The following is a 24748-nucleotide window of genomic DNA, read 5'->3' on the forward strand; positions in this document are numbered from 1 at the left end:
AACCACAGGCCAAGAACAGCCATTCCAGTATCTACAGGTTTTACTCTTTGGTGCTCAAGAAAAACATGACAGACTAATCATGACAGAGATCAAGGTCTTGTATTGTCTTATGAACCTTGTATGCTTTGGTGTACTGCCATGGCCCGCACTGCTAATATATATCAAAACTGGGTTTAGTTTGTTCCAACATAAGGCTTTCAAATATTCCATGTTCTGCATTTTTTTTTGCTAAAAATAGAAGTGGTGGGCATCTTTGTCTGGCCTTCAGTAAGAAGTCTAATTAGAAAGATAAAAGTAAATGCATAGATTATATTTTCTGCTCCCATCCACAGAGTCCTTCTGCACCATGCAATGATGTACGCACTGCGATGCTTCTGCTTGGAGTTGGGCCTGGTGCCCTACACAGTGACTTGGGCACTTAACTGGAAGGGCACAACACACAGGTACTGTGATGTACCCAGTCATCAAGCCAATATTTATCCTATGTTTGACTTCATTTAGCGGAATATCCTTTGAAATCCATGTACTGCTATTACTCTGTACACGCAGGACTGTAGTGTGTGAAATATGTCAAAGTATGCCTATGAGAAATCCTCGCCTGTTGAAGTATTTGTAAGCTCTTATCGTCTACTGCTGCAGGAGTGTATCTTGTTTTAAGACACTTCTTTAGATGGAAAAAAAAAAAAGCAACTGTACTTTTTGTCCATTTTCAGCAGAGCTGCTTTTATAAAGAAATAAAAGTATACATACATATATATACAAACACATACACATGTCCATGTAATAAGTTTGGATGAGTAGTTCCTATGTCTACATAAAGAAGCTATGATGTTGTACTGTAGTAGCAGATTTACAGTGCAAAACGGGTGGTGATAAGGACGTGATACCCATGTTACACATGTTTTGAGGACCAAGAGTTTACTTCAGACCAGCGGGTGCCATGGGCTGAATGCCCACTAGCAGTTAGATGGCACCTTTTGGTTTTATTTCAACCCAAAGAATTCCCAAGTTGCACACTCTTGAGATTGCATGGGGAAGCAAACTAAATTCAGTAAGTGGAGATGCTGAGGAGTTACATTTCAAAAGTGTACTTTCAATCTGAACTAAAATCATCTATTCATCAACTATATTCATCAACTGCTTTCACCAGATCCTGCAGAGCCTAATTCTTACCTGTTTCCGATAGACATAACAAGCTGCTATTGCAACCATGGTGGATTCTCCTACAAAACCAGCTAGAAGGGATCCTACTCCAAGAGTGGCTCCATGAACTCTGTGGGCAGCATAAAAAGAAAGTAGTCATGGTTGTGTGAGAATGCATGATTCATAATTTTATTTCCACTGGCATATAGAATCAATCTCTTGCTAGAAATATTTCCTTCAAAGACATAATAGACTGCCAGAGAGAATAACTGGTATTTTAAAGGACTTCTTTTATTTCTTAATGGCTTCACTGTTTAGTAAAAGAAACACATTCTCAGTCAAATTATGGACTAAGAATTTAAAGTCTTACACAGAGTGCTGTAGAATAGATTATTTAACTTACAAACAAGGTATTTTTCCCTTAGTTTTCTTAACAGAATGGAAATAAATTCCCCTTAGGGCATGTTTTTGCCTCTCTGGCATTTGTGTATTTTTTCAAAAGGATCATCATTATCACGCCTGCCTAGAGCAAAGTCACAATTGTGAATTTGTAAATGTTTCTTTTCCAGATACTGACACTATTTAGGCTTTATATTACAGTTAGTATTTGGGGAAAATGTTCTGAGATATGCAAATTCAGCTATCAAGTGACAGGAAATGGGAATGAAGAGGAAAGCAAACCCATCAGCTTTGTGGAGAGAAGGATTTACCCCAAGTAAGGCAGCACAATGAGACTAGCGATGAGGACGATAATCCGCAGCACTGAGCTGGGTGCCAACACAAATGTCTTCTTTAGAGTCATCAGCCAACCAGTCAAGTGCGCTCTGACAGTCACTGTTCATAAACAGGGGAAGGGGAGGGGATGGGGAGAAAGGGAGGCAAGAGTAGTAAAAAAAGTCAGTCACTTCATATGAAGCTTTTTCATGCAGAGAGTACTGTTCAGAAATAACCATGGCCATTTTTTTTTTTTTTTTTTTTTTTTACCTGGGACTGGAAAGAAGGAGAAGATGCGCAAAGGAACAACACACAGCTCTGCAAAAGCGAAGTCTACTCCAATTATGTCAACTAAAATCTTCTCTGACACGTTTGGCGTCCAAAACATCACAAAACAGAGCTAGGAAGAACAAAATTAAAAAATGTTTATAATTCAGAAGGGAAGCACAACAAACGATAGAACCTCCTGGTCCAAAAGATTTGTTTACTGTGCTGATGGGTATTTTTGGTATTAAATGAAGGATGAAGATGGATACAAAGTAATAAAAATAAGTTTGCTTTTCTGCACTATTCAGGGATCTGTAGTATGCAACAATTAAGGTTTCAATCATCACTAAGACAGGCATATTTTATGACTAAATTTAATCACTATTTAACTATTCTCCTATGTTTCTGCTTCTTTGCACATAGACTGAGGAAAGAAAATAACAAAACTTATGTGTTAAGCAATAGTCCTGACTCAACAGTTTATGAAGCAGTCATAAAAAAAAAAATATCGCACGCATGCAAACCTAACAGAATATTTCTTTGCTGGACTTGGATTCCACCAATTCAAATGTTATGGTTCAATCTGACTGTGACCAAGAAGAAATTGGAGGGAAGCTTTGAAAAGATTCTTCAGAGAGCCAGCCCAACCATCAACAATACTTGTCTTTAACTTAAGTTGAGGATGCTGAGCGCTCCAAAAGTCACATCCAACTTTATTGTTCTCAATAAAGAGTGGAAAACAGTTAAAAAATACGGGAAAAGAAACAATCATCAGCAAAATTCATAGTCAGAATTATTTTCCTTTACTTTGAGAAATGTATTCAAAGCAATGTTTTTGCAACAATTGAAAGATATTTTCAAATACTTAAATGCAGTAAGACTCTAGTGTACAGAGCATATTTATACTCAGCTTGCATTCAAATACACAGAGTACACAAGTGTACGTAAGAGAAGCATGTTGACTTCAGAAGCAACTCCTACTCTTCAGGCCCTGCACATACCAAGACTGATGCATACAGAAAGAATTTTTACGGTGCCTGCAAATGGTTGTACTTGAATGGTCTAATTGCTACAAAACCAGTAAGAACTCGATTTTTACAGTACTTTCCTTGTTAAGACACCTATATTCCTAAACAGATTATCAAATGTTATAGTAACTAAAGATCTGAAGTACTCCAAGACCCAGAGATCTGACCTAAACCTAAGATTAGGGGTTTAAAGATGCTGCTGATACTAGTACTGTTAGTATGTAATACGCCTGATACCAAGGCAGAGGTGTTCAGCATAGTCCTGCAGACCTGGTGCCTTCAGGCCACAAATCTGCCAGGTCTTGTTATTTTAAATAGCGTCCATACATGAATGGAAAACTTCCACAAAAAGCCCACAACGAATGGTACAGTGGTAGTACATGCTGTTTAATTCTCTGTTCAGTCCTGAGGCAAGACTTCAGGCTGGGCTGAGGGGGCTCTTAGCAGCTGGTGGGTCCAGATCAGGTTCAAGGCACTCGCCGAAGAAGGGTGCTGACAGCCTTTAGAGGACTTTTTCTTTAAGAAGGGGTACCTGACGTCCTTTCAAGTATAACTACTTTGTTATTTAATTTGGTTTTGCAAATCAAAAAGTGATTTTTTTCCTGTAAAGCAGATGTTAATGAAGCAAGCTGACTGAACAGGGCAAAAACGTGGAACCTTAAATGCTCTGGCACTCCTCTGTCAGGTGACAAACCAGTGTACCAAGTAAATTATGCATGCTGGCTGTACAATCTGATGGCTCTGTAAGACTCTATAACCACTCTCTTATAATTTAGCCTACGAGTTAGCGTCATAGTATCTAGCTCTTCTCTTATTATCCAGTTGTCACATCCCTACATGTTCAAGAGGGCTGTTAAAGCTAGTCTTCGAAGTCCTACCACCTGCAAGGCAGCTGGGATTTCACTCTCATTCTTTGGTTGTGTGCCACAGATTGTCCTTTCTGTTTAGCCTACGAGTACCCAGACCGCGGAAGTTTCCCAAAGTCAGCGACCGAGTGGCTCGTGGGAGGTCTCATGTTCTGACAGACGGAGTGGTGAACAAATCATTTCACCTTCCTCCAAAAAAGCTCATCCTCAGTTTTCTTCCCCACTTCTTAGGGTAGGAACCACTACTTTTTTTTTTTTTTTTACAATTGAATGTTTTGCTTGACTAATTTGATGCTGTCTTGTGGTATATCTCCATCATCTATACAGAGAATAGTTAAGTGGAGGAAGGTAAGAGCAGAAGACAAATGAACTGAGCATGAAATTTTTTCTGCTTTAGCCAGCACTTCTCTCCCTGACAAACTACAAGTACAGGGTACAAATGAAGCAGAGGGGACAATCCAGAGCAGAGGAGGTTGTGTGGTTGAGAATCCAGTAATTTAAAAGTAACTGTACAGTGACAAAGAAAATTCTTTCATTGTCACTGATGTCATTACGCAGACGGCAGTTATTTGTAGTCTTACTGCAAATGACCTCTGAAGCAACCATGTAGAGCATATGTTGTCAAATCGTTCTTCAAAGTCCAATAGACAAAATAAGATGCAAAGATGTCCACTCTTCAATGATAATTTGCTGTTTTCATGAAAGCAAAGACCTTTACACTGCTTGTACTGCACAATGCCATTAGCATCCTGCTAAGCAGTATAGTATATCCTGCTGCAAGATTCCATACATTTATGCTAACAGCAGTCTGCCCACCGCTAGCAAAAGGCAAATACAGCAGCTTTCCTTCCTCAACAGCCGCCTGAAAGAGTGTTCTAACATGGTTAGACATAAGTGACCAAAAGTATTGTTTTCAATCCTGTTCTCTTTGAAGTTAAACTTTGTTTCTGGCCTTAATAAGAACAGACTCAATCTCCATGCAGCTCCTACAGGAGGAAGGTCAGTTTGCAAATCAGGGGTAATGACTTATACCCAGGTGGTATGCAGTCATTCCTCCTCAGCTGTCGCAAGCTGCAGTGCTCCCCGCTCCCCTGATCCGCAGCGAGTCAGTGCTGAAAAATGGCTTCAAAGAGCACTTCTTATATAGCAGCTGGTGGGTAAAGGCAGCAGTGACTGCTAAGCTCAAGAACAAGCAGTTTGAGGAGGTGAGGCCTGGCAGCAGAAGGACCTTCTATTTCTGTCTCAGCATGTTTCCATCTTTTGGTCGCAATATTGATAACTAGTTTCATTTTGCAGAGATTCCTCTCTGTCATTTTATGAGCAGATGATATTCTCATTGCCCACAGGGGACAAGCTGCAGGAAAAGAAATTAACACTTTACATCACGCAAGCCCTCTGCAATTTAACTTTTAGAGCTCTTGCAACTCAGGAAGCTTCCATGTTATTTCAAAGACAAGTTCAAAATGTGGTAGAAAAAAACAGGCTCTACTTCAGGAAAACACTAACCCTGCAAAAGCGGGAAGGTATCTTGCCTATCGATTCTATTACAGATGAGGTATACTGAAAATAGGATGAAGTCTTAGGGAGTTTTTGTGATGCTGAGTGGTCTCTATGATGTTTGCGATTACCTTGGTACAGGGTGAAGACTGATCAGAAAGGGGAGTGGAGAAGATGGTAACAGATTAAATGATGCAAGTAGTCCAGTGTAACAGGGAGCGTGGCCCACACAGTTAGAGATGGGATCTACTTAGGAAAGATTTTAGGAAACAGATTTACCTATAGTATAACTCCTATCTTTCCTTTAGTTAAAAGAAAGTTTGTTTTCCCCTCCCCCATACGTCCTTCTGTGTGTGTTGGCAAGGTTAAAAATAGAATAAATAGGCTTGGGTAGGGTTACAGTTATACCTTCATGTAATCTAATCAAGAGGTGAAAATGAAACAGTAAAAGCTTCTGCAGAGGCTAGCAACACGCGCGTATAATGGCACTGCAGCTTCAGGTTGCAATTGCAGTTGGCTGCAATGGCTATGTACAGCAATGAATATCGTACTTGGCAACTCTGCTGAGGCTGAAGCATTTTAATGCTTTGGGAGTGGGAATTTTTAATGCTCTGGGGGTAAGGATTTTGCTCGTGGAATTCTAGCAACAGAGTTGATTTGATTTTCTGTTGTCATATGGTATGAGTACAGCATGATATTAAAGGAAAGTTTTGTTACAGCCTTTGATCATTTAAACAGAACTTCAACTGAGCATTGATGAGTGCTTTACAAATACAGGAAAAAATTAAGATATGAACAGCAGAGTGGAACACTACAGAGAATCTGCAGGCCTGAGTAATGACAGTAGTATTTATTTTGGTGGTGTTATCTCCGTGTAAACAACAGTAGCCTAAGCATTTCTGGACGTGTTTTAATCATTTGAACTCAGCTGAAGGGCTGTGCTATTGGGTAATGTGTCTTCAACTGATCTACAGTAGTAAAATATGAAGGACTTTATTAAATATGTCAATAATTTACAGTGGTATAAGAAAACCCGTACAGCTGTACTAGATCAGACCAAAGCTCCAGCTAGACCAGTACCACCCCCCTGCTAAAGGCAACTGGTGGTTGCTCAGGGAAGGGCACAAAGAGCAGGGCAAGGGCAGAGTAAGAGATGCCCTTTCCCAACTGCGTGGTCTGAGCTGCTGGCAGTTACAGCTTCAGGAGTTCAGCAACTGTGGTGCACCTTCATCCCATGCAGCATTATGCTGTGCATACAAAATATCTAATATCAATGATTTAATTTTTTTGCAATCCAGTTGTGCATTAAAAAAGTGAAAAATACCCTCTCGCTTGTGGCTTAGACACTCTCCATAACTAGGTGGGCGTACTTTCATGTGGAACCTTGCTATTCTCAGCTAGAAAATCCAGTACCTAGGCATGTTAAAAGGTTACACATCAAAAACTTCTGCTGTCGACAAGCCTGAGAGAATGCACCAAATCTTTGTTTCGGCCTGGAAAGTACCAAACTGCTGGTGCTCAGTCCAACTTCTCTTTAACGTCTTTTCTTAAGTACACTTCATGCATTTGACTTTCACAAATGATTGTCGCAAAAGACTATTCATGATAGTTTGTTTCAGATGCTGCACGTGTGAGTTTGAATGCTAGTAGTTCTTGAAAACTAACAGTCTTTTCATAGGCTCTGCATCTCCTGGAAGCTATTTCCATTTATTCTGGTTGCTGACAGGGATTACTAAACCTCAGAGACCCACTACATAATGCATTATAATACATTATGCTAACAAAGGCTATTGTCATGTGTATAATAATCTGCAGGGTGCTAGACTGATTTGCTTTTAGGCACTTGTAGAAAGCTGCCTGTCTTTTGGGACATTCATTGATAAATATAAGGCACAAAAGAGTATCATCTCAGTGAGCTATGAACAACAGTACAGCACTTCTAGATTTCAGTGCAGTCTCCAGTTAGAAGAAACGCTGCCTGATGACAAAGACATGATATGGCTCTATGTTCCTGAGAAAGAAGCTATGGAATCCAAAATGGAAGTTTTTAAAAATGGGTTAGACATATGCCAGCCTGGAATGAGACTGGAATAACAGATTTTACCATGAGGAAGGGTACCGTTAACTTGTAAAAGGTTCTTCTGTGATGAAATGCAGTTCATATTTTTCTCCTGCAAAACAACTCTCAGCAGATGTTTTCTATCATTTGTTGAACTTGCTATATTTGCAGAAGTATGGCCATCCAAGAGAGGTGTTTTACCCTCAAAATACTATTCTATGTATGTACTGAGGATTGCACATTAACGAATTTAACCCATGCCTTGTTCATGACCTCTCCATGCCCATTTATGCTATGTGGTGCCCAGTGAGGGCAGAGGAAATCTACTTTACGCCTTATTACACATCCCAGTTTTGAACTGCACCTCAGATCTTTGAGATAGTATCAGTTAAGTTTATCACTTCTATGAATATGGAAGAACGTAAGTTATATGATTTTGCCTTTTGAAGTGTGCAATAAACAAATCAAAAAGTAGCCTGAGTCTTATGTGGTCCAATGTCCTGATGTGCCAAACATCTCCATGGCCTCCCTCTTTCTCACATAAGCAGAGCTTCCATAATTCTGTCCCCTTTCAGAGCTTGTATCACACTTACAAGATGAGCTAATCTTGCAGGTATGTTTGTAAGACAAAAGAATATCTTGTTCTAACCTGCATCAGTGCGAAAAACTGAATTTGACTCCTCTGTACAACACCTATTTTGCAAGATGTTGGGAAAAAAAATGTTTAATTTGTTAGTGCTGTTCTCATGACTATTACAAATCCCTACTTTCATTGACCTTGAAAATTTAGTTGTCTAAATGACTGTGTACTACTGGGGCTTGTCACTCAAAACCTTACTCTAACATCTTAATGTTAAAGGAACCTGCACTACTCCTGTATTTTTATGAAGAAGAATAAAAGTAACAATGGTTTTGAACCATTAAGTACTAGTACTGAAACTATAGGAATGGTTATTAGTCACAACCCTTTTCAGACTACAGTTGGAGTGTGCTTCCATGTTGAATATAACTGTGCAACAGAATACAAATTCCTAATACCTCCTGAGGTGCTCATTCCACTATACAGTCTGTCAAGTAGTTGAGCAACATGGAAAATGTTCAATACGGCTCTTATGAAGGAAGGAGATCCAACTACTCATCAATTTACACAAATAAAGGATGTTGTGTTTTATTGCGGACTAAGAATTCAGTAGGTCTAGGTTTTATCATAAAGACATTATTCCCTGTTGACAGGAAATCACATGTGAGTTTAACATGAAAATAATCAAGTGAAAAACTTGCTGCCTTTAAAGACACAGGATTGGTTTTTTTGGTTTTTTGGTTCTATTTTTAAGCACACTGCTATAAACAATCATGTGGAGGCCTTGCTGCATACCACAGCCTGGCACCTGAATGGACCTGCAGAATCCTATGCTGTCTTTCCTGTAAATCATGTCAGAGCAGTCTTTGCACAGCCACCCGTTTTGGCAGTTTTGAATTTTTGATATACAGCTTTTAAGACAAACAAACAAAAAAAAATATAAATTTGATCGGCCCAAAGGAAGGTGTTGAAGGTTCCCACACTCTGTTGGGATATATCATGATGATGTGCTCACATGTTCTGTAATTCTGAAGCTGGCAGAAAGTCAGTCCTTTTCTTGTGTGGGAATTGTAAGGTTTTCAAGACCGGACTGGCCAAAGCTCCGGGGAAGCTGCCCTGACCTCACAGCTGACCCTGCTCTGAGCCAGAGGCTGGACCTCATGAACTCCCGAGGCCCTTCCAACCTGAACAATCCTGTGATCCTACGAAGCAAAAAACCCTGGATCTGCGTGCAGTAAAATGTCAGACCGCAGTCGTATTTGAAAGCAGTTTATCATAATGCTGATGACTTGAATCACAAGGACATTCTCTTACAGCAATTATCCCTCAGGCGCACGCAAGTCAGTATAGAATTCTGTGAACTTTGTGTTCTGCAAAGGGTGGTGTAAAGCTGAAAACAGCTGTCATAAAATTTGTCAAGCAGCAGGGGGAGCAAAAGAAACCAGAGCCTGCCTGCAGGAAAACTCCCTAACTTTACATCTTCTCCTGAAATAATGGGTTTCTACAGATCTAAGTCTCCCCCTGCCTTCCCCAGCTTTCCTTGTAGTTCAGAGTGACGAAGCACGACATTCTTCAGAAATAAAGCTAGGTCCAGCAGCTGCACAATACACTGACTCTCTGATAGCATTAACATAATGCCACATCTGCTTTCCCCCCAGCTGCTGCTGAAAATACTTAGGTGGTATTTTTCAGGCTGGGCTGGGTCACTAAATTGTTTAAGACGGTCATTATATATCCCTGTTGAATTATGCTGCATTATTTTTTACAGAAAGCAGGATATTTTACTCAGCACAGCCTTACTTTAAAAAGCTTGAATAAAACAAAGCTGGCAGATTCCTAGGATCTTACTGAAAATTGTTGACTTCACAACTTAAGCCATTTTCTACTGTTCTAAGTTTTCTGCAGCCCTTGCTGCTTCCTATCGCGATTACGGAGTTTGCGCAGAAACATGCCGCAGTGGCAATATTTGACCCTTGCCTTTCTGCTTACTCCAGCCACTCGTGCAGAATAGACCCTTTGTGTGAAACCTGAACAATCATGAAGGAGACATCAGTCTCCACCTCGCTGGAGCAAACAGAAATCCTTTGTTCCGGGACAAAGGCTCAGTGCGGTACCACGGATGGAACAAGGCCCTCGTGAGGATTTTATAAAGTCAGCCTCTGGTGGTCCAGCATCTTCCAGAGCAGGCAGGAATGCTTCCACTCGTGTCTGAAATAATCCTTACTGAAGTGGGAACTAAATCTAACCTTGAAAAGGGAACACACTTCTTGAGCGATTGTCTGCCAATATGTCATTTTCCAATTGTTATTTTTGTGCCAGAACCCTGAAGATAAAAAACCAATCTGGGAGTTCAGAGACAGGCAAAATCAAAGCAGTGAAAACAAACTCATCCACTGGATGGGTGGTATTTTTCTAAAAGCTGTCCTTGGCATCCATATAGTGTATGACAGTAAGGTCAAAAGAATGTGGATTTAATCTTAAAAACTTAATTCTGGTTTTGAAAATGTGAATATCCTTGATAGAACTTGTGAAATCTCCTTAATACAATGAGGCTGTAATGAAGCCTTTGATGAAATGAGATTGGGGATTGTGAGGGAACTCTGTTCCTCTTTTTTCATTTCCTTTCTTTGTATACTCATGGGAGGTAATGACACTGAACTCAGTCCCCCCGGGAAATCCAGATACTGGCACTGTTGGCAGCTGGGGTTGTGTCCTCTGAGAGGGACCAGTTTCTTGCCACAACATTTCTTCCTGTGGATTTTACTGCCTCTCAGTCTTATTATCCCATGACTCTAATAAAGCCCCATTGTAACCTTTGATAATAAAGCAATGCAGAGATGGAAAATAAAGACAACCAATAAAACAAAGGAAAAAATGAATGAACCTTGAACACAAACCCAAAGGCCTCTACAATGGCTTAAACTTTTGGTTGCTTTTTGACCTGTAACACTGAATGTCACAGGTATATATGGTGGCAGCAAAACACGGTTCCTATGCACGTTTCCTTTCATTCGTCTTTAAACTTGGGAGGAAAAACTACATGGAAGGCTAAATAATGCTATACAGTACTTCGATTCTGAAGAAAATGTAGTTTGTACTGTTTTTTAAAGCCAATTGCTAGCCATGCCTCAGCTCTTCTTTGTTATTAAAAGGTATTCCTGAAAGCAAGCAACAAATACCAGGAATGGAGGGCTACACTGCAGTAGCTACTCTGAGTCTGGACCTCTTCAGCACTACACAGGGAGAATTAATTATTCTCACAAGCAGAAAAGGAGTAATCTTCCATTTATAAATTCTAGTGCAGTGGCTGGTAACTGATGTGCTGGAATTACAACACTGCAAAACTCCAGCTTGTGTCCCTGGCCGTGTTTGTTAAACACAAGCACCTCAAAAATTGAAAAGCATTATTGCCATCATAAGTCATGTTACCTTTCTGATCCAGAATTCAAATTTTTGATTTCTACAGAGTAACTTAGTCTGTGCAATGTTTGAGCACATGAACACTGATAAACTCACAATTTTCATTGTTTACATGAAAGAAATCATCACAATGAATCCTGTTTTCCATGGTGTTTCTTCTAGTAAGGTAGAAATGCTATAATGGCCAAATCCTCAAGACAGAAGAGATTAATGAAGTTTATACCTGAATGTCATACTGCATTCCCCTTTTGCAGGAAAGATGTAGAATATCTGAAAGGCCAAGGAAGTTAAAGTACAGCTTCTCCTCTTCAGACCCTGATGCTATTCCCTCGACCATGAGTCACAAATTCATGAAAAACTGAAGCTTTGTTAACTTCAGTCCATTTGTAACTATTTGTTCAGCTGCTGGGCTCTCCTGCACCGTCACTGCACAAAGACTATACTTTGGCTCTCTTTTAGCGTTAAATACTCTCATATTTCCCCTCCACAATCCCGACCCCTTTCCCAATTCCCAACTTGGCCCTAGCGAGCCATTTTCTAGATGTCTGCTATCAGTCATCTACAGGAGAGTCGAGATGGGCAAGTGAGAAGATTTCAGCATTGCATGCAGGTTAGGCATAAAGCACAGAGAGGAACACCTACATTAAGGATCTCAGAAATCACCACTTTGATCTGAAAATGCTTTCTTCAGCTTGTGAACTATGAACCAGCATTAGCAGCCTGGAATGTATATAGCTATCAAAGCTGTAAGAGTTGTAATAACTGGGTGATTTTCTCAGGTAGAAACCCTCTCTCAACACACACAGAAGAATTGTGGCATTAGTCACAAGGAAATAGAAACAGTATCCCTTGCTGCTTCTTGTTCCCCTTTCCAGCATCTGAATCACTTGAAACCATGGGGATGAGGCAGCACATACTTGGATGAGGGTCTTTTAAGTGAGAGTGAAGGAGGAATAATGGAGTGAAAGCCCTGACAGGCTTGCATTGGTCAAAATTTGCAAATCCCTTTGCTCTACTCTAGGTTACCAAACTTAATGAAGTGTGTACATGGAAACCTTCTCACTCTGTTTGCTAAAATGCATGAAGGTAGGGGCCTAAATTCTAGAATTCCTACATTTTCCTGGTACCTGACAGACTAATACTGATTTCACAGTCGTAGTGGTAACTGACCTTATTTTCTTTAGGAAAAGAGAAAAAAATTAACTACATTTTTGTGAACGTATGTTCATATATACTGCTTGTGGCAAATTCTATTTTAAAATACTTTGTTGCACGCCCTCTGGCTACAGCGAAGCTAGCTGCCTGAGGCATCTGAAAATTAAAGGCAATCTCCTGTCAGGTCCTGAATGCAATTTACTGTCTGTCAGCCTTGAAATAAGACCCTTCAGGTGTTTGGTCTCCAAAGATGGAAACAAAGCAAAGCACACAATACTTTTGTAGGTATCGCAACTCATTAAGTGCATTCACAGTGGCTAAATGTCAGCCTGCATGGGACTCCAGAAACTAACCAGCTGGCACGCAGCAAGAGACGCCTACTGCATGGAATTGCCGTGCAGTTATGTCACGCTACGGACACTCCTCTTCTGCCTTCAAAAGGTTTCATCAGTGAAACAGGAACATGTTCCTTGGTGTTTTTAGGTCTGCAAGCCGAATTGACGTTACCCTGAATGCAAGCTAAGGATGCCTAGTAGGACAGCCGTCAGTCTTGCTGCAGAGATGCAAAGAATTCTTTAACTTCTGTCGTTTACCACCAATTGCTTTATGTCTCATTGTTGAGCGGGACAGCATAGCTGAAAACATCAAATACGTCAGTGTCTTCTGTACACAGGAGCTTTACTCAGGATACTTTGTCATGTGGAAAATGAACTTATAGGTAAATGAAGAAAGTGACATGAAATGGCGTATTTATTAAACTGGAGACTGAAAATTTGAGATTGAGTGGGACTACTGAAAACTGGATAGTCTTTGGTGACCCTCATGGGAAAAATCAGCTGCAGGATTGATGGCTGGGAAATAACAAGATTTGCTGAGTTCAACCGGAAATTAAACAATTGAGTAAAATTAAACTATTGAGTAAAAAACATTTGGTAGATGCATAGCATCAGAATGGGAACAAGTCAATAAACCAATCCTATTTCAGTAATATATTGAGTTGATATGAATATTCTGTCTTCACTCACGTGGGCTCCAACTTTATCTGCCAGTGCCTACGTTTCACTGGCTGGTGAAGCCTTGCTGATCAACAGGACTGGAGAGTCAGCAGACGGTATCCACTTGGCAGGTCCTACTTTGGCGTAACCAAATCCAAAGCAGAGTGCAAAAGCCTGGGCATCTGAAGTTGCCTTTCAAACAGATGAGGCTTCTCAGCCCGAATGAAACACAGCTGCTTCTCTTCCAGTGACTGGCTCTGGCTCTTACAGGATTAAGAAATAAGTAAAAAGCAGCAACTACTAAGCTCTGTATTCTGTACTTTAATTCTTTCAGATAGGTAATTTTCCCTGCTACACCGGCTTCCTTGTTCTCGGTTAGGGTTTTCTTCTTATCGCTGAGGTGCTTGATGATTAATTATAGAAGATAACCAAGCAGATATGACTGGACGTTAGGCAAATGATGGGATGGTTTGCAGTAAACTGTCATCAAATGAGAGAGAGACTTTCCTCCTCCCCACTTCAGGCCAAAACTGAATTATCCCATCACAGGGCCTCAGCAAAGGAAACCTTGTGACTCTGCGGCCCTCTCTGCTGTTTTAAGGCTGTGATGGGATCCCTCTACTGAATCTTGCAAGATCAGTTAAAGAGCCTATGGTCCCCAGCAGTGTGTCCCATTTTTCTACCCATGGTAGGGGGGAAATAGGAAGTCATCAGGCAAACACGTTAAATGCTGCAGCTTAAAACTTCTGATTGTTATAATATAATATAACCCCCACTTATATATAACTACACTCTGCATACGATTATATGCTTATCAGCATATAATTACATACACTATCCATTAATATATAAGCTGAATATAACTGCCAACTGATGGTAGCTTATGCTGCTGTGCTAGAAGATGTAAGCACTAGAGAGCTGACACAATGCCTGCGTGCTGCTCCTCCTAAGGGGCTGATAACTTCCAGTAAATGAAAGAAACAGACAGTTGCCAATAGTAACTCCTTAAACTACAGATGCTCATCAGCAGGAGCCCTTAGAAATCAATATGTGTTTTTTCCCCTGTCAAAAGAATAAATTCAGATATGAATCTAAATATTACATTCTATTTATAAAAAAATGTAATATTTTATTATAGAATTTAAAAAATGGCCTAATATATAATACAGAAAGTAATACTGTAAGTATTAGAAACATTTTAAAGCTATCATTAGACTCCTCAATTACGGACAAACCTGACTGTAAAGCAGGTGACATTTTGACATGTACCGACACACACATATTTGACTCTCAGGCCCAAACATATAAGCCAGTAAACTGACCAGCTGTTTGCTCCTAAGTACATTAAATTTAAACTTTCACTGAGATTTAAATCTCATGCAAGTTAGCTGGCATTTGAATTTGGTTACCACAACACAACTGATGCACATCAATTTGTTCAGCTTAAGTGCCCAAGCCTTCACTTTAGTTGAAACTGCATGGCAAAAGGGATTTACAGTTTTTACTAGTTTCTCTGTGGTTTGTAACAAGTAAATCTGAAATTTGTAAACCTTGCATAAACCACACACACGCACATACAAGTGTAAATGTGAAAGCATTCCCTCCACTCTAGCTTTCAGTCTCCTTTTGGAATAGAAAGGAATGAAAAATCACAGGGAAAACTTGAACATCTGGATTTTGTTTATTAAGCAGTACCTGCTAATTAAATATAAGATAGCATTCTACACAATTAGCTTCTCCCCTTAATCAGTCTGTTTATTCATGAAAACTGCTTCTTCCCCTGTTTGTCTGTAACTACGTGTCCATTTAAAAAAAAGGCAAAGCAGCATTGAAATTCCTTTTGTAATAGCACTGGTGCTTTTTTTTGCACTGGTGCTATCATACTTAAAGCTGGAAAGAGCTTTGAGGTGTTTCTAATAGAACACATGTTAAAACACGTAGTACTGTGCAGCTCTCCTGCTGTGCATTAACTTGGTGACAGACGGATGGACGTGGCATGGTGTGCACAGCATGTCACCCCTGGCACCTTCAGCTTGTCTTACTGGTAAGGGAAAACCTGTTGTAGTACATGGAGCACTCAAGAATATGAAGATACAACCAGCCACGTGTCTTGCTGACACTGGAGTTAACAGGAACCATGCAGCTAACAGGAGCTGGTGTTTGGAAATGCATCCCTAAAGCACTGTGGTCTGTCCCAGCTGAGGCTGCTGGAAGAGGAAGCTGAACTGAATGGCGTAGTTCCCCAACTACTGCTCTAAGAACTGACTGCTCCTTCCCCGGTATAAACAAACAAGTAAGTACAGACTACTCTGGGTCATTTTTAATGATGGTGAGCTAGGGAGCTTTCACGGTGGTCTCCGAGAAATTGCCTTCTCTTATCAGCGTCTTGTATGCTCCTCAAGCAGTGATATTGCTTCATCTGCATAGAGCTGCCCATGCTTTTATCCCAATGGCAGCGACTTAAACAAGGGTGCTCGCAGATCTCATTAAGACATCACTTGCCTTCCAAGCCAACTCCGAGATGTGCACAGAGGCCACCACTCCCAGTCCCCTCAGAGAGTTAAATATCCCACTTTCCCTAGTGCTGCTTGCACAATTGATAGCCTCCTTTCAACTCAGGGCACGCAACTTCACCGACTTGTGCAGGGTTTGCACAGAGGTGAGTGCGTGAGGGCATGGCTGTGATCGCCACGTGGAGTGGGCAGCAGCAGGTGCAGCAAAGGAGCCTGTGCCCTCCCAAAGGAGCCCTCTGCTCATCACTTTCATAGAGCAAGCGCTAACTAACATGAAGTCAGCCTGGGAAGCCTTGCAGCTCAGGGGCAGATGACCAAACACTAATCACGTGGCTGCCAACATTAGCCTGGGGAAAGGATCTTAACTGACTGCAGCTTGTGTGTCATCACAGAAGGCTTAAGGAAGAGCTCAACTGGGAAATGGGGACAGAATTAAAAAAAAAAAAACACAAAAAACAAAGAAAGAGAAAGGTAAGTCAGCAGGAGCTGTGCCCTTCAGGCTACCTTGGAAAACCCCTGAATTCTGTACTGTGGTGTCTGAGCTCGAAGACACTGCTGCTATTCTGAGAAAAGCCCTTGCTGAAGAGCAGCCTATTTGCTGTTAGTCCTGCTGGGTAAGGCAGGGTTCCCTTGAGTAGCTCACTCCTCGCACAGCCTGCCCCTTTATGCACTGCTCGCAAGCGAGGGAATGCTCTCCCCTGACAGAGCAAACCTTTGCTGCAATGGAGAAATGCAGTAATTTAGCACCCAGACAAATTATTTTGGGATTTCTACACTGTACCAAGGCTGACGCATCCCACAACCAAAGGGATGTGTGCTACAAATGTACCAGTTTTCTTTCTTGGGATTCTGTCTTCACTTAGTTTACAACTGTGCAATGATCTCAGGGATGAATTGTAGTGTCATCTAAACAGGTCTAGCATTGAAGCAAAATGTTTAGTTCTTCAACATTTTTATCTGGCAATGGCAGCAAGACTGGCATTTGGAGCAGTATCTCTACTTATGCATAGAAAGAAGCATTTTTTCCCAAAGTGCCTAATGGCAATGAAGTATCAAATAATGGCAAGCAGCGTTATGCACACTCTTTAAGCTGAGAGTAAATTACCAAGCATGCATTATTTTCTAAAATCAGAACCAGTCCCTTAATTTTATGGGCAAAATTCTTCAGCTGAGTCCCTCCACTCTCCTATATAAATTTCACATTCAGTTACACAGCCACACAACAGGGCTGTTGGAAGGAGTCACCGCTTAATTATAACCAAAACCACACCAATATGACTAATCCCATCAGCTCTTACATACTGAGAGTCTAATGGCTTCTATTTACAGCCTTTATATAAAATGGCTTGTCGACATGTTTTTCACTCAGCAATACAACTAATTCTCATTTTTTGAAGAAGCAGCTGTAATACCCGCCTGATGCTTCAAAGCCATGGGACAGTACTTATGATCACGCTCAGAAGAACACATTTGCATGCTGCCCAGTCAGTCCGGGAAGGTTCAAGTGCAGTCTTTCAGATCCCATGAAGATTTCAAGAAAACCTCCAAAGTTATGTTTCTTTACAGAATTATGTCTTGTTTTCTACTCTAATGCAACACTGCAACTGTCCACAAGGGTGAAAAAGCGCTTCTGCTGAGTAGGTTTGCAGTACTTCTTGCGCAGGCACAACTGGTTTGTGGAAAGAGGTAGGACATTCTTATTCCAACTCTATGAAACAGCATGTCTTCAATGATTGGGAGGCTTCCCAGGGTTTTACACTGTGAGGATACTTTCCTGCATCGTTGCTGCTCATACTAAAAGTTTCACTGTTATTTTTTCCCATGGTTAATGGACTTCCTTTATCTTTCCATCTACTGGAATCCTTCTATAGATCATCCACTGGAGAATGGATTCACATGACAAGTCTAAATATTTGACTTGTTTTGATCTCTTGGCCAGCCTGGGAGCCTGTTTCCCACTTTCCCTCTGATTTCGAAGAACAAGAACACTGTTACCAACAGTGATGCCACTAGTCTGACTGCCATTTATTGCAGTAGAGACCCTCCAGAAAAACAAAGCAATCACCAATGGCCATGCGCGCTCAGCTACAGTGACCATCTGACCTGCGTGCAACAGAGAAAATTTGGAAGTCCAGTTCCTTAGAACCTGTGGCATATAATAACTTGAGACATACCAATGTCTACTGAGCTTGTGTGCTGAAGCACTTAAGGCTCAGGCCCTCGAACCAACCTGAGTCTTTAGAGCTTGTGTCTATTTTTCCACTCTGTCCATTGACAAGCAATCCTAAGAATCTGTCACTAGTAGGCAAAAATAGAAACAGCACAGGAAAAGCTATGGACCTCCAAAGTGTTTCTGGAATTTCAATGCAGACAAATCTCTCATGATGAGCTTATGAAAGAACTGCTCCTGAAAGTACTATGGAGAACTTTTGAGAAAAAAAAAATCCTGTAAAGTTACAAAAAAAAAAGCCTATTGCAGTAATTAAAAATTACTCTGTAGAGGATGGTGATGGTAATATAAGAAGCTCATGATCTATCAGAACTCGAGTAAGCTGATAAATGCCTGGAAGGGTTAAGAAAATAGTCAGTTCAGAGAAAGCTTTGAGACTGAAATAGTATTCTCAGAACAATTTATAAAGAGGAAAGCTTTCCCCTTTTTGGGTCTCTAACACCACGAACAGACTTCAATGGAGGCTCCAGCTGTAGAGGACTTAACCTTGGCCTCATACAAGACACAAGAGAAAACTTCAAGGTGTGTGATGGTAGATAACATGAGAGCCGCGGAAAGTCTCCAGGCAATGGCCAGTTCAGTGGAGGCATATGTCTGTCTCCATTACATGCTGCAGGAAATACAAGTTAGAGCCAGAGCTGTTGGTCTCTAAGCCATGTGAAAAGAGAGTTTGAGCTTAATTCTAGGAAATTAATAGACAGAAGAGATGCCACATTGACTCATGCAATTCTGTCTTTGATGGTGGCCACCTGTAGCTGTTTAGGAAAAAAGTATAGGAAATAAAGAGCAGAAGAAATCTTCTAATTCAACTATGGATGGATTGAGTCGCTTCATTTTCATATGTGAAATAAAGACAGAGAGTGCCATATCTCAGTTTCCTAGGTTGTGACAAAGGGGTGGGGATGATTACAAATACTTCTGGCTTGTGTACTGTAAGGTTTCCTTTGATGTAAATTATCTTCCCTTCATGCATAGGCTATGTGCAACTCAGTCAAAAAGGCTCTACACTAAAATGAAGGGGAGAGAGAAAACTGTGCACAGATCACAAATCTGCTCATGGTTGCTAGTGCAAGTCCACCCCCAGTGGGAAGAGGGTGGCTCGACCAGCTTCAAGCACTAACGTAAATCCGAGCTCTGTGGAAACAGAAGTTGCATCTACCCTGGTCATCTGCTCTGCTATTTGCTATGATCTCCACCACCTGCATGAGTTTTCTTCCACAACTTCTCGTCTGTTGCTAAAAAAACTTGTGCAGGAACAGTTTTCTTGGGGAAGATGCACTGTGTGTCTGTGCAAGCTGGTCATTTTGCAGGCTCAGCAAAATTTCTCCCTGAATGTCAGCCCTTCGCAATGCTTCCCAGCACAGACAAGGCTTTAGATCCTTTTGTCAGTGTCAGCCCCATCTCCGAGATTGTCCTTTTTAGTTCATTTTGAGAGTAAACAAAACCAACATGCATGAAAATACCCCCAGCATGGAAGACCAGTGCCATGTGAGGTGGCAGGGAACAGCTACTGCAGTTTCGACACACGCTGCCTTTCCCACCGTTCACGGCAGATGAAGGACACACAGGGGCAGGCTGCCATCCCACTGCACATGAAATAAATGTGGTTTCTCATTTTCCTGATGCGCCAGTTATGAGAAGTTTTATTCATTAAAAAAAGAGAAAAAAGGAGACCTCTGATATCTCCTTACATGTGGAGGCTGACTTGAAAAGTAGTGAGAAGAATTAAATAAAATAACTCTAGCCCATTAAGATATCTAGCCTGAGTTAATGACAGCTGATTTTCTTAGTACTCCTGTACTATGATCACACTCTCTCCTCCAGATAAAAGCAACAGAGCTTCGTAAGAAAAGTCAACTCACCTTTCTTGAACTGCTAGTGCTTTTAGCATTAGGTGGAGGAGATAATTTTCTGGTTGAGATGAAAGCCAGAGAGTTGAACAAAGGTTTCTTACCGTTAAGGACAATGCCATGCAAACAAAAGTGAACTTCTTGATATGTGTTGCTGTGACGGTGCTGTTGGTGTTCACCAGTTTATTGCTGGGGTTATTCTAGGGTGAGAGAAAGAGATAACGAGCATTAGCTTGGCTCCAGCCTAGCAGGAGGCTGACGGCACCAGGGTCATGTGTTGGACCTGACTGTCTGTGTGCGTGCAGGTCTGTCTTTGCTTGTTTGCTTTTTAACCTAGAGCTTTCTGAGTACTTTGTACCACCACAGAGTATTTTCCGCTTAAACTGACAGCAACTGCCCGTATGTTCACGGAGGGCTGAGTAATCTTGCTACTTTTCTAAGGAATAAGTCCTATTTAACAAATTCAGCTTTGAAAAAGGGTGGTACCTCTTTCTAAGGAAACTCCACGTGATTTTTTTTACCTTAGTTTAAAGTTTGTAGCATGTTTGCACAGGAAAATTAGGATTTCATTCCTTTTTACCACAGAGTGGTACTGAATCCATATGCCAACGCAAGCACCTTTACTGATCCAATTAGACAAGTAGGCAATATAAACAAAGCTCCTGGAACAGCTGGCTCCGTTAATGCAGTTTAATGAACAGAACATCATTAGGACTATTAGATGTTCCACCTTGAACGTGGGCTCTGTACTCACATGGCTGCGAAGTTTTATTTAAAGCAACAACAAAAACCCTCTTCCAAATGTCTAATATAGCAAATGAAGCTGAATATTTAAATTGCCCTCAGGGAACACATAAAAACAAACTAAATGGTCTGTGAAAGGAGAGGATGGGACATCAAAAGCAGGGCACCATTAGGAGCCCTGTAGCAACAGGCTATTGGGGCATCTATTGCATTTATGCTGGGGCTGTTTGAGATACACAAGTATGCGCCCACGCTGATAAAACCTGTACCATGAGATGTACAACTTTTATTCATCCTTGACGTAACTCGGGTAGAACAGCAGTGTCTGCCACATGGTCAGCCTCCTTTATTGAAGTTACTCGTAAGAGAAACAGGAACATATGCAAACACATACTGGGAGTGGACAAAGGGAATGTGAGCTCTGTGAAGGGAACATCGTTTCACACACATTTAAGTAGTTGATGGAATGTTGCAATTTAAAGCTTTTTGTGGTGATCAGTGCAGCGATGGCACCTGGACACCCCCACACTCCTGCCTAAATATCTGCTTGGAAGTTTGGGTGCATGAAGATGCATGTAGGCAACCCAGACTCTAAAGCAGGAAGCTACTCCCATATCTGCCCTTTTTGGGAACAGGTTATGAAAACTCTCTGCAAACACTTTTTTCACACATCTATTCTTATTTCTTGTGTTTCTGAAGAAATACTTTGTTGCTGTTAGTTTTTACACATGTGAGGATAGGCCTTGCTTATATCGCTCATCAGTGTTTGAACGAACTCTGCTGCATGGCTCAACTATCTATCAAGGCTAAATAACATCAAGGAAGGAAAGCACACCCAAAACCAGCCATCCAAAAGGGCTGCAAAGAAAAAGGGCTCTTGTTCGTTCCTATCTCGCCGCTGCTAACTCTGTTCTTGCTCTACTCTGCCCTTTAACTCTTGACCACGTACTCTTTATTCCTATCTCTTGCACACTGTTTACTTCTTTGATCAAAACACTATGCAGGTTATGGAGCAAAAAGAGTATCTATTCCCATTTATTAATCAGATAAATAGCGCTCACGAGTCCTCTCACAGTCAGTGTCATTGCTCTGAATCAGACAGCACAGTCCATTAAGAATAATGGCATTATCACGGTATAAAACAGCAAACAGAGCACAGAACTAGGATATGCCAGTTTTCTTTCAGCAAATCAGTAGTAACCTTAACCTGAGTCTAACTGCTAGGCCATGAGGTTGCTCTGGACATGGAGTCGTATAAAAGTCTGAAGCAGGACTCCACATCCCTCCTGCAAATATGAACAGAGATAACTATTTCCCTGTGAAGACAAGAATCTGACTTCTCTGGTAGAGCCACTGAAGAGGGCCATACTTTCTGGATCCCAAATCCCATCAGCCAGCTAAGGCAACGTAGTGTGCTTCTGATGGCCACCAGCATCACCAGCTTTCTGAGTAACTGACAAAAGAAAATGTAGTTTGCATGCATGGAAACTGTTTCAGCATCTGAAAATCACAACGGAGGCTTTACAGAATTGGAAATAAAAAGTGGTTCTGTTTGGACTCTTCAGAGAACACCTTAGCTTAAGGAAACAAAGCTTTTGAAAGGCATGGTGACACATGAATGACGTATGACCAAGGGTAAAGCAATTCTCACAGCGATCTGAAAAAACCCACTGTGGGTTTCTGGTTTGGTAGTTATTGTCTGAAAGAAATGGTGGAGGCATTTGCACACATGGCTGCCAAGATGAGATACACTTTATACCGCTGCTATCTCACTTAGCACATTTTATGCCAAACTGCTCTTAAAATGTGCAACTAAAATCCCTATTATATACTTTTTCGGCAACTAGATAAATTGTACCTATTTGTGCCTTACCACAGCTTTTCTTCCTCGCATTTGTTCTGCAAGAGCTCTATAATAAGCTTTTTAACTGAAATAAACAAACAGACAAATCATGGTCTAATCCTGCCACCACTAAAGCTTTCAGCAAATCTTCCACCAGCTAAATGAGACCTGGATTTAGGGTCTTAATTGCTGTTAATTTTGCTTGGCAATAGCGCATTTGATTGTCGCTCAAAACAGATGGAGTTAGCAGCCCCTGTGTTTCCTGTCCCAAACCATTTTTATCTTGCAGTTTATTGGTTTTGCATCTGCAGTTCCTTTTCAGCAGCATGACCTCTGAGAAAGTCTGCATGTTGTATTTTATCTGACAGGTCAACTTAGCTGTACACAGGCAGGTTAAGAAGTTATGACTGATTTGCCTTCTCTTTGTTTTGTTTTTAAATTCTCCTCGGAAATATGGCGGATCATATCAAATGGGGCTTGCTTCAGTTAAATATGTCCCTGAGCAAGCAAGCAAAGTTTTCATCAATATTTGGAACCAGAAAGTTCAGTTACTAATTGATAAATAAAGGGAAGGATGGGATCTGGTATTTGAATTAGAGTGTCACAGGACACAACTGTTCTTTGCACAACAGATGGGCTAGTGAGTACCAGTTCTAAAATGGAGCAAAAAAGAGTCTGAACAAAATTAATTTTGGTTATATATTTACACTGTGCTGTGTTCCAGGAGCAGTCCTTGCATTCTTACATGATTCGCCAACAAAAATCTTCATAGTCTTGGTCACCTAAGTCATTGCTACTAAATTAATGTATGTTATCTGTGTTACCGTCAGTCTGTAAAACATCCTTTGCTAAATACTAACATAAGCAAATGAAATTAAACCCATTTGAGAGATACTGCAGAATCTGGAGAAAAGGCGTGAGCTTGCTCACTCACCACTGGATGCTTTGTGAGAAATCACTTCACTAGCTAAGTAGCTACATCATAGTTAGTTAGTAAGTGAGGACATGTTTTAATCCTTAAAAATACAGCACCTATCTATTCAAAAGGTAGCTTAGTACCTTGTAACACAGAGCTAAGGTTAAAATCATAAATTAAACAACATGATGGCTTGAAGCCATCAAAACCCAAGTAATTTTAACCAGGATTTTAAGAAAACCTTATCAGTGGGACAAGGAACAATAGGTATCAAAAGCAAAAGTAAAGAGAAGCAAAACAATAAATGGCCATTAATACAGCTCTATTTAATCTTTGGTTGTTTACTTTTTAAAGAATCTGTTACACTTGATTATGGAGCCATGTACTAACTTTCTTCCTATTTGTTTGGCAGAAATTCCTCTGACATCACTGAACCCATCCCTAAATTAAAATGCTGTAATAGAGAGAAAGAGGAGGCCCACAGATGTGAAATGACACGAAAGGTATTTCTTACACCCCTAACATGGGCACTCACCTTGTCAAAAGCAGGGTATACCGCTCTGATCTCTGTCAGCCAGCCATACGGCATGTGTCCCACAGGATACGTAGCCGTCAGAATCGCCACTGCCTATGAAAAGGAACAGGAAAACACAAATTTCAAATCTTCGAACAGGACAGTTAAACTAACGTAGGGTGCCATTTCCCACCAATATCATCACCACATTGACCTTGACGCAATGAGATATCAGGCAGGCGACTGGAAACTCTGTTTCAGGAACACCATCAGAGTGGCCATCATTCAGACCAGCATTTTAAGTTTAGGGAATCTTTCGTGCCATGAAGCTACGTTACTCAGTTTTGTTGTTTCACCATCACTCTGATACTTTGGGATAATAGTTAACTTGGGCTGGCGTGTGCTCCTCAGCTC

At 40.9% G+C, this 24748-nt stretch overlaps 1 protein-coding gene across 2 annotated transcripts in view; it reads right to left on the minus strand.

Moving 5' to 3' along the window:
• The window catches only part of ANKH (ANKH inorganic pyrophosphate transport regulator), a 110898-nt gene that overhangs the window by 11254 nt on the left and 74896 nt on the right, over positions 1-24748 (minus strand). For both annotated transcript variants that reach the window (XR_008575836.1, XM_054816354.1), the window contains exons 7-11: positions 24356-24448; positions 20422-20517; positions 2128-2257; positions 1854-1977; positions 1174-1273 (exon numbers count right to left, since the gene is read on the minus strand). Coding sequence is in view for 1 of the 2 variants with exons in the window: in XM_054816354.1 (XP_054672329.1) it covers positions 1174-1273; positions 1854-1977; positions 2128-2257; positions 20422-20517; positions 24356-24448 (543 nt within the window). In the remaining variant the exon portion in view is untranslated. The remainder of the gene's footprint in view (positions 1-1173; positions 1274-1853; positions 1978-2127; positions 2258-20421; positions 20518-24355; positions 24449-24748) is intronic.

Source organism: Grus americana, chromosome 2 (genome assembly GCF_028858705.1).
Source record: "Grus americana isolate bGruAme1 chromosome 2, bGruAme1.mat, whole genome shotgun sequence".
Lineage (NCBI taxonomy): Eukaryota > Metazoa > Chordata > Aves > Gruiformes > Gruidae > Grus > Grus americana.